This window comes from Bufo gargarizans, chromosome 9 (assembly GCF_014858855.1).
Source record: "Bufo gargarizans isolate SCDJY-AF-19 chromosome 9, ASM1485885v1, whole genome shotgun sequence".
Lineage (NCBI taxonomy): Eukaryota > Metazoa > Chordata > Amphibia > Anura > Bufonidae > Bufo > Bufo gargarizans.
This window is the reverse complement of record NC_058088.1, coordinates 173,263,295-173,280,647: the sequence shown is the minus strand read 5'-3', so window position 1 is coordinate 173,280,647 and position 17,353 is coordinate 173,263,295. Positions and strand designations below refer to the sequence as shown.

The 17,353-nt window shown below is 47.6% G+C and overlaps 1 protein-coding gene across 2 annotated transcripts in view; it reads left to right on the top strand.

The window, feature by feature from the left end:
* EMD (emerin) overlaps nucleotides 1-17,150 on the top strand; it is a 45,027-nt gene extending 27,877 nt beyond the window's left edge. Inside the window, exon 7 of one of the 2 annotated variants that reach the window (XM_044306382.1) lies at nucleotides 16,732-17,150. In XM_044306382.1, the coding sequence (XP_044162317.1) occupies nucleotides 16,732-16,981 (250 nt within the window). In that variant the 3' untranslated portion in view covers nucleotides 16,982-17,150. Of the gene's footprint in view, nucleotides 1-16,725 lie in introns of both variants that reach the window. The other variant, XM_044306381.1, reaches the window with a different exon arrangement.
* Nucleotides 17,151-17,353: the final 203 nt, after the last annotated feature.

The following is a 17,353-nucleotide window of genomic DNA, read 5'->3' as shown; positions in this document are numbered from 1 at the left end:
CAGGGACCTGTCGGGTCTGTCTATCAACTGGAGTAAGTCGGCGATTATGCTGCTTGACGGGCAGGTGCAGTCACAGACAGTGCGAGACAGAAGTATTCCATGTGTAGCGACCTTTAAGTACTTGGGTATCCATATATCCCCGAGAATCCGAGATTTTGGGCGCCTTAATTTTGACCCGCTGGTTATTAAATTTCGTAACAAAACTAAGGCATGGTGTAAACTATTTCTGTCAGTGGCGGGAAGAGCTAATCTCATTAAAATGGTGTTGATGCCCCAGCTACTCTATGTTCTACATAATTCCCCGGTCTGGCTGTCAAAGTCCAAATTTGTCCCAATCAATGCTATTTTCAGGGAGCTCATATGGCGGAAGGGGCAACCGAGAATTAAGCTGGAAACGTTGCAATATCCTAAAACGGAAGGGGGCCTTGCAGTGCCAAACCCCTGGGTGTACTTCCTGGCGGCACAGTGCCAACATTTTAAGGGGTGGATGGAATTGGAGTTGAGTGAGATGTCGTGTCAGTTGTTTAAGCATTGCTTGTCCTCTAGTGACTTACTGCTACTCCTTGAGACTAGGGGGGCTGGGAGGAGTGGTCCGTTGGGTGATTTGGGACACTTGATGCAGTCCGTGTGGAGTAAGGTCAAGCTCCTGAGGGGGGTTTTCGGCAATACGGAATACACTCCACTGTGGGATAATCCCGTGCTGCCGGAATTCCTCTCCCTATCTGAGTTTGGGGCATGGAAAAGGAAGGGTATTCTAAGGCTGGGACATCTTTTAGAGGAAAAGAAGTTCATGTCATTTGCCAGATTTCAGGAGAAGTATGAACTGCCTAGAACTCACTTTTATAAGTACCTTCAGGTGAGACATGCATACAACTCCACATTTAAAGGTGCAACTGTGGTGGCGGGGAGAGATGCTGCATTGCACCAGATTCTGTCCAGGGGGGCGAGGAGAGGTATGATTTCCTGTATATACAAGATGCTGCTTGATAAGTTTCTATTGTCACACCCGCTTGCGGCTAAAAGTAAATGGGAGAAAGATGTTGGCGGATTAACTGACGACCAGTGGTCTGACATACTAGAGGCGATACCTCTCTCTTCCTTGAGTGAAGGGCGTAAACTCTCGCAGCTGTTTATTGTCCATAGAGTCTACAAAACACCGGTTTTTTTGTTCCGTATAGGGTTTAGACCCACTGATGAGTGTCCAAGATGCTCTGTGGTGTCAGCAGATTTGATGCATATGATGTGGACGTGCGAGAGGTTGGGGAGGTACTGGGAGATGGTACGTCAGACAACGCAGGACGTTTACAAAGTACGAATACCCTCTGACCCGAAGGTGTGTGTGTTGGGGTATGTCTCTGAATTGGCCACCGGTCAGGTGCATAAAGTAGCTATAGGTAGAATGTTATATGTTGCTAGAAAATTAATTGCCCTACATTGGATACAGACAGCACCGCCAATTCTAGGCGAATTTTTAAGTGCGGTTGACGTGATGCTGAGTTATGAACGGATGGTATACCAGAAGCGTGGATGCCCAGCGAAATTTGAAAAATTGTGGGAGCCATGGCTGTCGTTTCGGCGTCTGAATAGAAATGTTTAACAATGTGCCTTTTGTATTTTGCAGGTTAGGGTGGGGTGGGATGGGAGGGGTGGGGGGGGGGTTGGATTGAAACTTGATTACTACACATAGTCTGGTGTCCTGTTTGTTATTAGCCATGTGGACGATATGTCTCTATGTCATCCTTGTACGTACTGTGATGAAACGTGTAGTTACACTGTAAAATGTTCAATAAAAAATGATCTGATTCAAAAAAAAGAAGACCTCTCGTCCTCGGCTCAGGAATCCATATCTTTCCACCATTCTAGGCGCCCTTCTTTGTTTTTCTCTAACCATAAGGATTTTGATGCACTCCTGGCCAAGGAGTGGTGTCACCCGGATGGGCGTCTTCAGCCTGCCAAGAGTTCAGACGTCCCCTTTCCTGAGAAGTCCATTACTATGTGTTCTGTCCCTCCTCAGGTAGATCCACAGGTGGCCCGTCTTGCTAAGGCCACCACCCTTCCTTTGGCCGACGCGGCTTCCTTGTGTGTTCCGTCGGACAAGAAGATAGACTCCTTGTCCAAGTCTGCTTTTGTGGCAACGGGTTCTGCTATATGTCCCACCTTTGCTGCGTCATGGGTGGCAAAGGCCTGCATGGTCTGGGCCAAACAGCTTGTTCTGTCCTTGCCCCAGATTCTACTCAGGGGGAGCTCCATCTCTTTGCCTCCCATCTTCTCCAGGCATCCAGCTATCTTTGTGATGTTTCCCTGGAATCGGCACGCCACACTAGCAGGGCGGCCGCTAACTCTTTGGCCATTCGCCACACGGTCTGGCTTTGTGGCTGGGCGGCGGATTCTGCCTCCAAAAAGGCGCTCATATCTCTCACCTTCCTGGGTGGTAGGCTTTTTGGGACGCTCTTGGAGGAGCTTATTTCTGAGGCCATGGCTGGGAAAAGTTCCCTCCTGCCCCAGAACCGTTCCCGCCACCGCCATCATATGCCTACCTCCCGATCTTAGCGTTTTCCCTCCTTTCAGGACTCCTCCTCCCGTCAGGAGAAAAAGACTTCGTCCTTCCTTCAAGGCCAAGCCCTCCTGCCACGCCCGCCCTCAGCCTTTCAAAACGCAGTCTGTAAAGCCATCATCTGCATGACTGTTTTCTCCCCCTCGAGTCGCCTCCTCGAGTGGGGGGTCGTTTGCTCTCCTTTCAGGATCACTGGAGCGCAAGCGTGGACGACGCCTGGGTTCTGGAGGTAGTTTCCTCCGGATACAAATAGAATTTCCCGCCCTTCCCACAGGCTGGTTCTTCCAATCGTCACCTCCCAGGTCCCCATCCCGGGCAGCCGCTTTTTTTCAGGCCATTCATTCCCTTCACCTGCATGGAGTGATTGTTCCTGTCCTGACCTAGAAACGTTTTCAGGGGTTTTATTTCAATCTCTTCACTGTTCCTAAGAAGGACGGTTCTCTTCGCCCCATTTTGGATCTCATGGATGCTCAATTATTTCATCCGAGTCTGCCACTTTCACATGGAGTCCCTCAGTTCTGTGCTTCCATCGAGGTGGGCGAGTTTCTGTCATCCATCGACATCCGGGATGCTTATCTGCATGTCCCCATAGCTCTGGTAGGTTCCCTACATTTTCAATTCGTGGCATTGCCCTTTGGCCTGGCGTCTGCCCCGAGGGTCTTTACAAAGGTGTTGGCTCCCCTCGGCGCACTTTTCCGTGCCAGGGGAGTTGCAGTAATACCCTACCTGGACGATCTTCTAGTGAAAGCATCGTCCTGGGAGGACAACCTGTTCAGCCTCCATATCACCCTGTCCGTGTTATCCCAGTTCAGGTGGCTGGTGAACCACTCCATGTCATCCCTGTCCTTCTACAGGACAAAGTAGTGGCTCTCCAGTCAGGGGTGGCTCGTCTTCGCGAGCCGTCTCCTCTGTCCATCAGGGCGTGCATGCATGTTCTGGGCCAGATGGTTGCCGCCTTCGAGGCAATTCCTTATGCCCAGTTTCACACCCGGTCCCTTCAGCCCTCTATTCTTGCCCGGTGGAACAAGTCTCCGTCAGGCCTTAATCGCCCGATTCGCCTTTTCCCTCAGGTCCGCCGGGACTTACGTTGGTGGCTGAATCCCCGAACAGTCTCCCTCAGCAGATCCTTCCCCCCCCCCCCCCTGTTGGCAGGTGATCTGGGGGGCTGCCTTCGGATCTCTCAGGGTCAGTGGTCTGTTCTTTTCCAAAGGCTCTTGGCTTCTCGTTCCCAAGTGAAAACCTTCCTTTTAATGGTTGTCCTTTCTAGTTACGATTACCTCCATTCACAATGTCTCTGAGCTGGCGGCGCTCTCTTGCCGGTCCCCCTTCTTGATTTTTCACCGGGACAAGGTTGTCCTGCGCCCAGTTTCCTCCTTTCTTTCCAAGGTGGTTTCCTCCTTCCACATTATTGAGGATATTGTACTGCCTTCATTCTGTCCCAACCCCTCTCATCCCAGAGAGCGGTCTCTCCACTGCCTGGATGTGGTTCGGGCGCTCCAGCTGTATCTCCAGTTAACGGAGTCCTTCCAACGTTCTGATTCTCTTTGTCGTCCCAGAGGGCTCACTTAAGGGTTTCAAAGCCTCCATATCCCATTGAATTTGGTCGGCTGTCAAGGAAGCCTATGTGGACAAGGGTCGTGACCCCCCCCTTCCGGTTGACCGCTCACTCCACTAGGGCAGTCGGGGCATCATGGGCGGTCCGGCATCTGGCCTCTGCCTCCCAGGTCTGCAGGGCCGCCACCTGGGCCTCAGTTCACACCCTCTCCAAGTTTTATCACATCCATTCCTTGGCCTCTGCTGATGCCAGTTTGGGTCGCAGGGTTCTGCGAGCGACGGTGCGTTAGGTTTTTCACATGGCTGTTTTCCCACCCTCAGGGACTGATTTGGGACGTCCCATGGTGCTTTGTCCCCCAGTGCCATTCACGAGAAAAATGTAATTTTGTACTTACCGTAAAATCCTTTTCTCGTTGGATGCATTGGGGGACACAGATCCCACCCTTGTTGTTTTTTCTCTTCGTTAGGTTTACCGGGTTTCCCGGGACTCTTCGAAATTGGTCCTCTTTCTGGTTTAGGACATGTTAGCTTCACTTTTCGCTCTGTATTTTGGTGCTCCTACTGCTTTAGTACCAACTGGTTAGTTCAGTGTCTTTGCAGAGGATATAGCCCATCTGGGTGCAGCCAACACTTTTCCTTTCTAGTGTCAGCTGGGCATATACCCATGGTGCTGTGCCCCCAATGCATCCAACGAGAAAAGGATTTTACGGTAAGTACAAAAATCCATTTATTCCTTCACAGTTATGATTGTACTAAGAAGCACAGTCATTATGCAAACTTTTTTTTTTTTTTTTTTAACTCTGGTACGCTTTAAATCACATTTTTATGATAAACATATTTTGTCAGAATTTGTCCCTAAGGCCCTCATGCACACGGCTGTTGTTTTGTTCCACATCCAAGTGTCACGAGGGTGTCAAGACCCACGCCTGACTCCGTTATACCCGGGGTCAGGATGTCGCAGCGGTTGGCTGCGCGCTCTATGTAAGATAGGGCTGTTTCCTTATGGTAGCTTTCTGGGTTTGCTTTGCAACCCTTTTTGGCTCACTCAGGGATCCGTAGCTCCTTCTCCTCAGCTGTTCCTTGTCCAGCACTCCCAACCTCCTTATATTCCCCTCTCACACTTCTCTGGTTGCCAGATATAGAGCTTCCTGCCTGGACTTCTATACTGACCCACTGGAGCTGTGTTGCTGCGTTCTCTGGTTGTTGGTCCAGAATGTTTCCCTCCGGATCCCTGTTGGACCTTTGTGGTCTGCTGTGGTCGCCCACCTGGGTTTATGTGTTTGACTGTATTGTCTGTCCTCTCCCTGGTGTTTCCCTCTTAGTGTCTGGTGCGGACTAGCGATCCCACCGGCCCGTTCACTATCTAGGGCTCATTTTAGGGAAAGCCAGGGTTTAGGCACGTGATCGCCGCACGGGTGAGGAACCCGTCTAGGGACGTCAGGGCAGTCAGGTGCCAGCCGCAAGGTGAGTCGGGGGTCACTACCTTTCCCTCTCCCTTGGGCAGGGTTTTCCCTTTTCCCTCCCTGTGCGTGACGCCGGTCATTACATTATATCTGGCCCTTATTTTGTGTAGGTAAAAAAAATATATTTCAATCCAGTATGGATCCAATTGCTGCTCTGTCCAAACAATTTCATGGCCTGTCTTTGGAGGTGGCAGGATTGAAGGCGTCAGTCCTCCAGCAACAGCAGCAATTACAACTGACCGCAAGCCCAGCGGTTGCTACTGGTAACCAGGTTGTTGCGGAACCCAAGGTCCCTCTCCCTGACAGATTTTCTGGGGGAAGGGACAAGTTTGTGACATTCCGTGAGGCCTGTAAATTATATAAAGAACAGCGGGTGGGGGTTGTTATTTCCCTGCTGCAGGGGGACCCGCAGTCCTGGGCGTTCTCTTTACCCACTGATTCCTAGGCTCTTCGGTCAGTGGATGAGTTTTTCGGGGCCTTGGGTCTCATATATGACGACCCTGACCGAGTCGCACTGGCTGAATCAAGATTACGGAGACTCCTACAAGGAGAGCGGCCGGTAGAGGAGTATTGCGCTGACTTCCGTAGGTGGGCTACGGATACCCAATGGAACGACCCAGCTCTCAGGAGTCAGTTCTGCTCTGGGTTATCCGAAAGGGTTAAGGATGTGCTTGCATTATATGAGACCCCCTTTTCCCTTGATGCGGTTATGTCCCTTTCTATCCAAATAGATAGACGCCTTAGGGACAGGTTGAAAAAAACGGAGCAATTGGTAACCCCTCCCAAGCAGCAGTTAGTCTGTACGGACTTAGACGAGCCTATGCAGCTAGGAGGAACCACTCGTCAGGTCCGTCCTCCTGAGGTTCGTCGTAGGCGTGTTTTTTTTTTTTTTTTTTTTTTTTTGTTTTTTTTTGTGGGGAGAGGGGTCATTTCATTAATGTCTGTGCTTCTTTCCTCAGAAACAAAAGACCGTCGGAAAACTACTAACCCCAGGCTGTGTGGAGGATGTCAGCCGGGGGGTATATGTTTCCTCCATACGTACATCGCAATTTGTGTTGCCAGCGGTTATTGTTTTTGGTGTTAAGACGGAGACTATTTCTTTCTTTCTAGACAGTGGAGCAGGGGTAAATTTGATAGATGCCCATTTTGCCCGCACTATGGGTTTGTCTCTCTGTACGCTACAGAGACCTATTCCCATATTCGCTATTGATTCTGCTCCTCTGTCTCAGAGCTTCCTGCCTGGACTTCTATACTGACCCACTGGAGCTGTGTTGCTGTGTTCTCTGGTTGTTGGTCCAGAACATTTCCCTCCGGATCCCTGTTGGACCTTTGTGGTCTGCTGTGGTCGCCCACCTGGGTTTATGTGTTTGTCTGTATTGTCTGTCCTCTCCCTGGTGTTTCCCTCTTAGTGTCAGTGGTGCGGACTAGCGATCCCACCGGCCCGTTTACTATCTAGGGCTCATTTTAGGGAAAGCCAGGGTTTAGGCACGTGATCGCCGCACGGGTGAGGAACCCGTCTAGGGACGTCAGGGCAGTCAGGTGCCAGCCGCAAGGTGAGTCAGGGGTTTTCCCTTTTCCCTCCCTGTGCGTGACGCCGGTCATTACACCAAGCCGCAGTTTTGGCGGCTCGGATGCGGACCCATTCACTTTAATGGGGCTGCAAAAGATGCGGACAGCACTCCGTGTGTATATAACCTGTCCTATTCTTGTCCGCGTTTTGTGGACAAGAATAGGCAGTTATATTAATGGCTGTCCATGTCGTTCCGCAAATTGCGGAACGCACACGCATGCCATCCGTGTTTTGCGGATCTGCGGTTTCGGGACCGCAAAACGCACAACGGTCGTGTGCATGAGGCCTAAAGATTTAGCACTGTTGACTAAGCCTAATGATATGTCTAATGATATATTCACTACAGTATAGTCAGTCAGTTGAGTGTCCAGGCTGTTTCTCATACCCTGCTTTTTTTAATTTATTGATGACCTATCCTCAGCGGTTTAGTTTTAATTACACCTGCTTATCGGTACAGCTAACATAGTAACATATGGAGTCATTTATCAAACTGGTGTAAAGTAGAACTGGATTAGTTGCCCATAGTAACCAATCAGATTCTACCTTTCATATTTGACAGCTGCCTTTGGAAAATGAAAGGTGGAATCTGATTGCTTGCTTTGGGCAACTAAGAGAGTTATACTTTACACCAGTTTGATAAATGACCCCAATAGTTTGTAAGGCTGAAAAAGACATTTGTCCATCCAGTTCAGCCTTTAATCCTGCAAGTTGATCCAGAGGAAGGTACAAAAAAAACTGTGAGGTAGAAGCCAATTTTCCTCATTTTAGTTGAAAAAAAATTCCTTCCCGACTCCAATCAGGGAATCGGAAATAACTCAAGTCTCCGATCAACGACCCCTCTCTAGTAACTATAACCTGTAATATTATTACCCTCCAGAAATACATCCAACTCTTTTAGTGAACTCACCATCAGCACCTCCTCAGGCAGAGAGTTCCATAGTCTCACTGCTCTTACCGTAAAGAATCCTCTTATATGTTTGTGTACAAACCTTTTTTCCTCCAGACGCAGAGGATGTCCCCTCGTCACAGTCCTGAGGATAAATAGATGATGGGAGTGATCTCTGTACTGACCCCTGATATATTTATACATAGTTATTAGATCTCCCCTGTCGTCTTTTTTTCTAAAGTGAATAACCCGAATTTTGACAATCTTCTGTGTCCTGTAGTCTACCTATTCCAGTTATTAATTTAGTTGCCCTCCTCTGAACCCTCTCCAGCTCCGCTATGTCTGCCTTGTTCACAGGAGCCCAGAACTGTACACAGTACTCCAGGTGTGGTCTGACTAGTGATTTGTAAAGTCGTAGGACTATGTTTTCATCACGGGCATCTATGCCCCTTTTGATGCAACCCATTATCTTATTGGCCTTGGTAGCAGCTGCCTGACACTGGTTTTTGCAGCTTAGTTTGCTGTTCACTAAAATTCCTACGTCCTTTTCCATGTCGGTGATACCTAGTGTTTTACCATTTGGTATGTACGAGAGACTTGCTTTTCATTCCTTCCCATGTGCATAACCTTACATTTGTCAGTGGTAAACCTCATCTGCCACTTCTCTGCCCAAGACTCCAATTTTTCCGGACTCCGACCCCTTTTTGAATACTGGCACCACATTTGCTATGAGTCAATTCTGTGGAACACTCCTTGTCAGTATTGAGTCCTTAAATATAAGAAATAAGGGTCTGGCTATGACATTACTTAATTCTCTTAGGATACGGGGGTGTTGAATTGAATCGCCACTACAGGCTGCCCCTACTGATCTGATATTGATGACTTATCCTCAATATAAAAGGAGTGGACAACCCCTTTAATGTGCTTAAAAAATGGCAATGGTATTTATAACGGTCCAGGGAATATGTACCCTGGTGCTCTCATTGCATAAATTGTATATTCAATAAAAATGGTATGCAGACTACTGTGGAGGTTTTAATTATATTCAATGTTGTTGCTTTATATTCAAATGGAAACTAAAATTTACCAGTCCCTAACTAGATATGTTTAAGCCAAGAAAAAACGTATATTGCATATCCCAGATCTGTATGTGGCGTATAACACATTCTGTTTTCATTTGGATTGATAGGTCATTAATATTTAACTCCTGGAAAGCTCCTTTAAAGAGGAGGACCTCTCACTTCCCATGACATGTCTCTTTTAGTAATTACTTGCATTCCCCATGTAATAACAATTCTGAAGCACTTATTCTTATGACTCTATGTTGAGCTATTCCTCTATTATTCCTACTAGAAATTGCCAGCAGTCTGCAATAAATGGTTCATCTCGGTGTTACCAGTTTAGGGAGGGGGTTGTCCCTGCATAGTCTGACTTTATTCAGTCAGCGCTGCCAGTCAGATTGTTGTCACGGCTGTAAGTGAGCAACAAGAGCGTACACAGAGAATAGCAACTGACCGGACCCAAACTAGGGAGGATAAAGGGTGACCCCTGCCGGACCCTAAAAGCTCTCCCTAAGCTGCTATGCCCATGTCCGGATCCAAATGGTGGATCGAGACATGCCCGCGTACCTGAGGCTGAAGACCGCTGAAACCCCTACAATAGTGAAAGGGGCACGGCCACCGGTGCCCTGCTCAGTATATGGACGGAACCGGGGTCGCCTCGGATCCAGTCAGCAAGTGAAACAGAAACACACAATGTATGAACACTTAACTGAGGTGCTGCAGCCGCAGTAAAAACAGATCCAAAGTCAGCAGACGATATCCGAAGTACTTGCATCAGCAGAACACAGATCCAGTGAAGAGAAGTCACACAGGTGAAGACACTCAAGCGAGAGATACAGCTCAAAATGAAGAGTATAATCCGCACCTCTACAAAGGAGGAGGGGTGATTTAAAGGCAGCGAAATCAAACACAGGAGGGACAGCTGGGAGGAAGGAAACCGAAAGTAAAGACCTCATCACAGAGGCGGAGAAACAGGGAAGAGAACTCCTCCAAGCTCTAGTAGTGACATCATCACAGGGGTGTGGAAACAGAGCTGTGAGAACGTCTCAAAGCTCTGGTAGTGACAGTACCCCCCCCTCTACGGGTGGACTCCGGACACCCAGGACCCACCTTCTCAGGATGAGCCCTATGAAATGCCCTGATGAGGCGAGTGGCTTTAATGTCCGACACCGGAACCCACATCCTCTCCTCAGGACCATAACCCCTCCAATGAACGAGGTACTGAAGAGAACCGCGGACAATGCGAGAGTCCACAATTCTGGAAACCTCAAACTCCAGATTGCCATCAACCAAAATCGGAGGAGGAGGCAAAGAGGAGGGTACCATGGGCTGGACATATGGTTTTAAAAGAGCCCTGTGAAATACATTATGTATCTTCCAAACCCGTGGAAGATCAAGACGGAAGGCAACAGGATTGACGACTGACAAGATTTTATAAGGGCCAATAAACTTGGGACCCAATTTCCAGGAGGGAACCTTCAGTTTAATATTTCTTGTAGACAACCACACCAGATCACCCACATTCAGGTCCGGAGCAGGCATACATCTCTTATCAGCCACACGCTTATATTTCTCACTCATCTTTCTAAGATTACTCTGAATCTTTTGCCAAATGGTAGACAAAGACGAGGAAAATCTCTCCTCCTCAGGCAAACCAGAGGGAGCCCCTCCCGAGAATGTCCCAAACTGCGGATGGAACCCATATGCACCAAAGAATGGTGACTTATCAGAAGATTCCTGACGTTGTTCAGAGCAAACTCAGCAAGAGGGAGAAATGAACACCAATCCTCCTGGTTCTCTGCCACAAAACAGCGCAAATATGTCTCCAGATTCTGGTTGACGCTCTCAGTCTGACCATTCGACTGCGAGTGAAAAGCAGAAGAGAAGGACAGCCGAACCCCCAGACGAGAACAGAAAGCCTTCCAGAATCTGGACACAAACTGCGTGCCTCTATCGGAAACAATATCCGAGGGAATGCCATGTAATTTAACAATATGGTCGACAAAAGCTTGCGCCAACGTTTTAGCACTGGGTAAACCAGGGAAGGGTACGAAATGAGCCATCTTGCTAAAACGGTCCACCACCACCAGGATCACCGACTTCCCTGAGGAACGAGGAAGATCCGTGATAAAGTCCATGGAGAGGTGTGTCCAAGGACGGGAAGGTATGGGTAACGGGAGAAGGGGACCTGAAGGCCGTGAACGAGGGACCTTAGCGCGAGCGCACGTCTCACAAGCAGCCACAAAACCCTCCACCGACTAACGAAGAGCCGGCCACCAAAATCTCCGTGCAATGAGATCTACCGTGGCTCTACTCCCGGGGTGACCAGCAAGAACGGTATCATGAGGTTCCTTGAAGAGTTTGTGACGTAACTCAGGAGGCACAAACAACTTCCCAGGAGGACAACGGGCAGGTACCTCAGTCTGGGCAGCCTGGACCTCGGCCTCCAAATCAGAATACAGGGCAGAAACAACCACCCCCTCCGCCAAAATGGGACCCGGGTCCTCGGAGTTTCCTCCTCCCGGAAAACAGCGAGAGAGAGCATCAGCCTTCACATTTTTGATCCCAGGGCGGAATGTAACGACAAAATTGAATCTGGAGAAGAAGAGAGACCATCTGGCCTGTCTCGGATTCATACGCCTGGCCGACTCCAAGTACGCCAGATTCTTATGGTCGGTAAAAACGGTGATAGGGTGCCTGGCTCCCTCCAACCAATGGCGCCACTCCTCGAGAGCCAACTTGATGGCCAACAACTCCCTATCTCCCACATCATAGTTTCTCTCTGCCGGGGAGAGCTTTTTAGAGAAAAAGGCACAGGGTCGCCACTTGGCAGGAGAAGGGCCCTGGGACAAAACCACACCCACCTCAGAAGCATCCACCTCAACAATAAAAGGTAAGGAAACATCGGGATGCACCAAGAAAAAGCTGCAAGCGCCTCCTCCGACCAAGAGGAAAAATCTGTCCCCTTTTTTGTCATGTCAGTGAGGGGATTGACAACAGAGGAATAATTCAAAATGAACTTTCTGTAATAGTTCGCAAAACCCAGAAAGCGCATCAATGCCTTCTGATTCTCAGGAAGCTCCCACTCCAGCACAGCACGGACCTTCTCCGGATCCATGCGAAAACCAGAAGCAGAGAGGAAAAAACCCAGAAATTGAATCTCCAATACCATAAAAACACATTTCTCCAGCTTGGCGTACAATTTATTCTCCCGCAGAACCTGAAAAAGATGATCCTGATGGGTCTGAACATCAGGGGAAAAAATAAAAATATCATCAATATACACCAATACAAATTTCCCCATTAAATGGTAGAAAATACTGTTAACAAAATGCTGAAAGACGGCCGGAGCATTCATCAGGCCGAAAGGCATAACGAAATTCTCAAAATGCCCGTTAGGGGTATTAAAGGCCGTTTTCCATTCATCCCCCTCTCTGACCCTGACCAGGTTGTACGCGCCTCTCAAATCCAATTTGGAAAAAACCTTGGCCCCAACAATTTGGTTGAAGAGGTCCGGGATCAGAGGAAGAGGATAGGGATCGCGAATCGTGATACAATTCAGCTCCCTAAAATCTAGGCAAGGTCTCAGAGAGCCATCTTTTCTTTTTAACAAAAAAAAAACTGCGGCAACAGGAGATTTTGAGGGACGAATATGCCCCTTATCGAGACTCTCAGAAATATAAGTTCGCATTGCGATTCTTTCCGGTTGTGAGAGGTTGTAGAGGCGTGCTTTTGGCAGTTTGGCGCCGGGAATGAGATTAATGGGACAGTCAAACTCCCGGTGAGGAGGTAGCTCCTGAACACCGCTCTCGGAAAACACGTCCGAGAAATCAGAGAGAAATGATGGCACCGTTTTAGTAGACACCTCTGCAAAAATTGCTGTGAGACAATTCTCTCTACAAAACTCACTCATTTATTTGCCTTCCTTGCCAATCAATAGTGGGGTTATGTCTAGTGGGCCAGGGTAACCCCAAAACTAGAGGAGAAGGCAATCCGTTAAGGACAAAACAAGATATATCCTCCACATGGGTATCACCTATCGCTAACCGGATATTGTGAACAATGCCCTTCAGGGATCTCTGTGAGAGTGGAGCAGAGTCAATAGCAAAAATAGGTATATCCTTTTCTAATGTGCAAACCTGAAAACCATGCATGGCTACAAATTGAGTATCAATAAGATTGACAGCCGCTCCACTATCGACAAAAATTTCACAAGAAATTACTTTGCTCCCTAGCGCCACCCTGGCAGAAAGGAGAAAACGGGAACTGCAGGTCAGAGGAAAAGCATCAATTCCTACATCAACTTTGCCCAAAGTAGCAGATGAAGCAGAGTTTGATGATTTACCTTTTGAGGTCTTTCTCTTATTATAACTCTTAGTACAGTTCAAGAATCTCCTAGACGGACAAACATTAGCCAAATGACCTATGCCCCCACAACAAAAACACACCATTCTCTGAGGACTAAATCCTCCTTTATCCGGGGCAAGTCGACCTAGCTGCATGGGCTCCTCCACAGAGGGAACCGAGAGAGGATGAGGCCCCTGCCCACTGAATGAGTCCACGCCACTGCCTGCTAGACTGAAAATGACTGGACAGAGAGGTCTAGTTTCTTTCTCTTAGACGCCTGTCAAGGCGTACTGCCAATGACATGGCAGACTCTAAGGACGTTGGTCTCTCATGGAAAGCAAACGCATCCTTTAATCTCTCCGAGAGACCATGAGAGAACTGACTCCGGAGTGCAGCATCATTCCAACCTGTATCAGCTGCCCATCTCCGAAATTCAGAACAATAAAGCTCCGCAGACAGTTTGTCCTGGCATAAAAAACGTAAGTTAGATTCAGCCAGGGCAACACGATCCGGGTCATCATATATCTGCCCCAGGGCCAAAAAAAATCTTTCTACGGATCGAAGGGAGGGATCCCCCGATGGCAACGAAAAAGCCCAAGTCTGAGTCGTCAGCTCAAAATGAAGAGTATAATCCGCACCTCTACAAAGGAGGGGGTGATTTAAAGGCAGCGAAATCAAACACAGGAGGGACAGCTGGGAGGAAGGAAACCGAAAGTAAAGACCTCATCACAGAGGCGGAGAAACAGGGAAGAGAACTCCTCCAAGCTCTAGTAGTGACATCATCACAGGGGTGTGGAAACAGAGCTGTGAGAACGTCTCAAAGCTCTGGTAGTGACAATTGAGCAGGGACACCCCCCACAGTGGTAAGGTAACGATGGCAATTTGTTCATAAACTTCTAGCAGGAATAATAGAGGAATGGCATAAAATAGAGCTACATGAAAATATGAACGAGAATTGTTATTACATGGGGACAGCAAGTAGTTACTAGAAGAGTCATGTCAGGAGAGGTGAGAGGAGCTCTTTAATGAACGTATGCAGAATAATGAATGGAATATTCTCCTAGTGCTTGTAGCACCAAACTCGCCACTAATCATTAATTATGTTAACCATATACAAGACAAAAAGAAAGTACAATGTATTCGGAAAGTCTTCAGACCTTTCCCTTTTTTCACATTTTGTTGTGTTGCTGCCTTGTGCCAAAAAAATAAAAAAATAACCTTTTTCCTCATCAATCTTCACTCAATACCCCATAATGACAATTATAGGCAGTGGATGTGGGACCACTGTGCCAACCAACTGCTTTGACTGTGGACTAAACCTAAGGCGTTATCCTGGCATTCCCATAGTTTTTACATTTTAAGCACTATACAGGGATCTGGACTTTACTGCAGGGGAACCACCAGGCCACTACTAGTTGGGATAGTCCTAGTATAGTTGGCTGCTGACCCTCAGACACACTGGTTTGTGGCACCAACGTAATAGGCAATACAATTAGTGAGGAAGGCAGGCAGAGGTCAGGGATGGCAGAGTTTGTGCGAAGCTAGGAAACAGTCCAAAGGCCAGGGCAGACGGCACAGGATTGGTATGGTGAACATGTCAGGAATCGGGAAGATTTACAGGCTGTAGATAGCACAGGCAAGGGAAGTGAGGACAGCAGCACAACTATATAGGAGCAGCTGATTAACAATTGAACACAGCCATGCAGCAGCTCACAGAGCAGGAGATTAACCCTAGCAGTGCTGAAGACATAGGTACAATGAATGTAAGCCCTAATTCACACTTAGGAAGCCAGTGCCTATATGCAAAGAATTGTTAGCTAATTATTAAGACTAAAACTTCACATGGACATACATTTTCCGACCTTTTGCTATGACACCTGAAATGTATCTCTAGGGGATTTTGAGATGTTTCTACATCTTGATTGGAGTCCACCTCTGGTAAATTCAGTTGATTGAACATGATTTGGAAAGTCCTGTCTATATAACGTCTCACAGCTGACAATGCATATCAGAGCAAAAATCAAGTCATGAGGAGGAATTAAATGCCTGTAGAGCTCAGAGACAGGATTGTGTGGAGGCGCAGATCTGGAGACGGGGACACAAAAATTTCTGCTGCACTAAAAGTCCCCAAAAGCATAGTAACCTCCATAATTCTTAAAAGGAAGAACTATGGAACTACCAGGACTCTAAATAGAGCTCCACCAAACTAAGTAATTGGGGCAGAAGGGCTTTGATAAAAGAGGTGACCAAGAACTGAATGCTTATGCTAACTAAGCTCCAAAGATCTTGTGTGCAGATGAAAGAAACTTCCAGAAAGTCAACCATCACCGCAGAACTCCACCAATCTGTGCTTTATAGCAGAGTGGCCAGAAGAAGCCTCTCCTCAGTAAAAGACACATTAAAGTCTACCTGGATTTTGCAAAAAAAAAAAAGTACTCTCAGACTGTGAGAAACGAGATTCTCTGGTTTGATTGACATTTTTGGCCTCAATTCTAAGCTTTATATCTGGAGGAAACCAGGCACTGCTCATCACTTGCCCAATACCATCCCTACAGTGAAGCATGGTGGTGGTAGAATCATGCTGTGGGTTTTTTTTTTCAGCGGCTGGGACAGGGAGACTGGTCAGTGTTGAGCAAAAGTACTGAGATATTCTTAATGAAAACCTGATCCAAAGTGCTCTGGACCATAGACTGGGCCGAAGGTTCACCTTCCAACAAGACAGTGATCCTAAGCACACAGCCAAGACAACACAGAGCAGCTAAGGGACAACTCTGTGAATGTCCTTGAGTGGCCCAGCCAGAGCCCTGACTTAAACCCAATCGAACATCTCTGGGGAGACCTGAAAATGGCCGTCCACCAATGGTCCCTATCCAATCTAACAGAGCTTGAGAAGATCTGCAGAGAAGAATGTCAGAAAATCCCCAAATCCAGGTGTGTAAACCTTGTGGCATCATCCCCAAGAAGACTGGAGGCTGTACTCGCTGCCAAAGGGGCTTCAACTAAGTTCTGAGTAAAGGGTCTGAATACGTATGTCAATGCAAGATGTTATTTTTAATTTTTAAGTAAGTTAGCAAAGATTTAAAATATTCTGTTTTCACTTTGTCATTATAGGGTATTGAGTAAAGAATGATGGAGGAAAATGTTTTTTTTATTTTAGCACAAGGCTGCAAAATATGAAAAAGTAAAAGGGTCTAAAGACTTTACAAATACACTGTAGGTACTACTTAGTAAGTAGTAGACTCCTGCAGTTATTCAGGTACAGAGATTAATCCACTGTTGTTCTTCCTCAGTTACAGAAGTTACAGCAGTAACGAGAACGTGTACCAGAACATATCCCAGCCACGTTATCAGTCCAGCTATTCTCAGGGAGTGGAGCCACGGAAGCCCATTCGCCCAAAACAGAAGGAAGAGACAACGCCAGTGAAACGCTTCATCCCGCTATGGCTACAGCTTGTTATGCTGCTCCTGATCTCTGCTTTTCTGGTGTACATGTACTTACTCCAGACAGAGGAAAACCCTTTCAGATCAGTTGAAGGCAGCCTGTAACACAGCACCCATGCCATCTTGCTACATGCCAATTCGCTGTTAATCTGATCACAAATTGGCATCTATCAGTCGATTCCCTTAGGACTTTCACACGAGCGGATGCCGTGGGTGGAATCCGCTGCATGAAAGACAGCCAAGCCCCGTTCCGGACAGCAGAGACATGTGATCTTTTTACTACAAAATCACGGTGACAACTTTATCTCACTGTGATTTTGTAGTAAAAAGGTCAGAGGCACGGAGCATTATCAATCATGTCAATGCTCTGTGTCTCTGCTGTCTGGAACGGGATTTGGCTGTCATTCACGCAGCGGATTCCACTCACTGCATCCTCTCGTGTGAAAGAGCCCTTACTCTTCCATATAATGCTGCAAC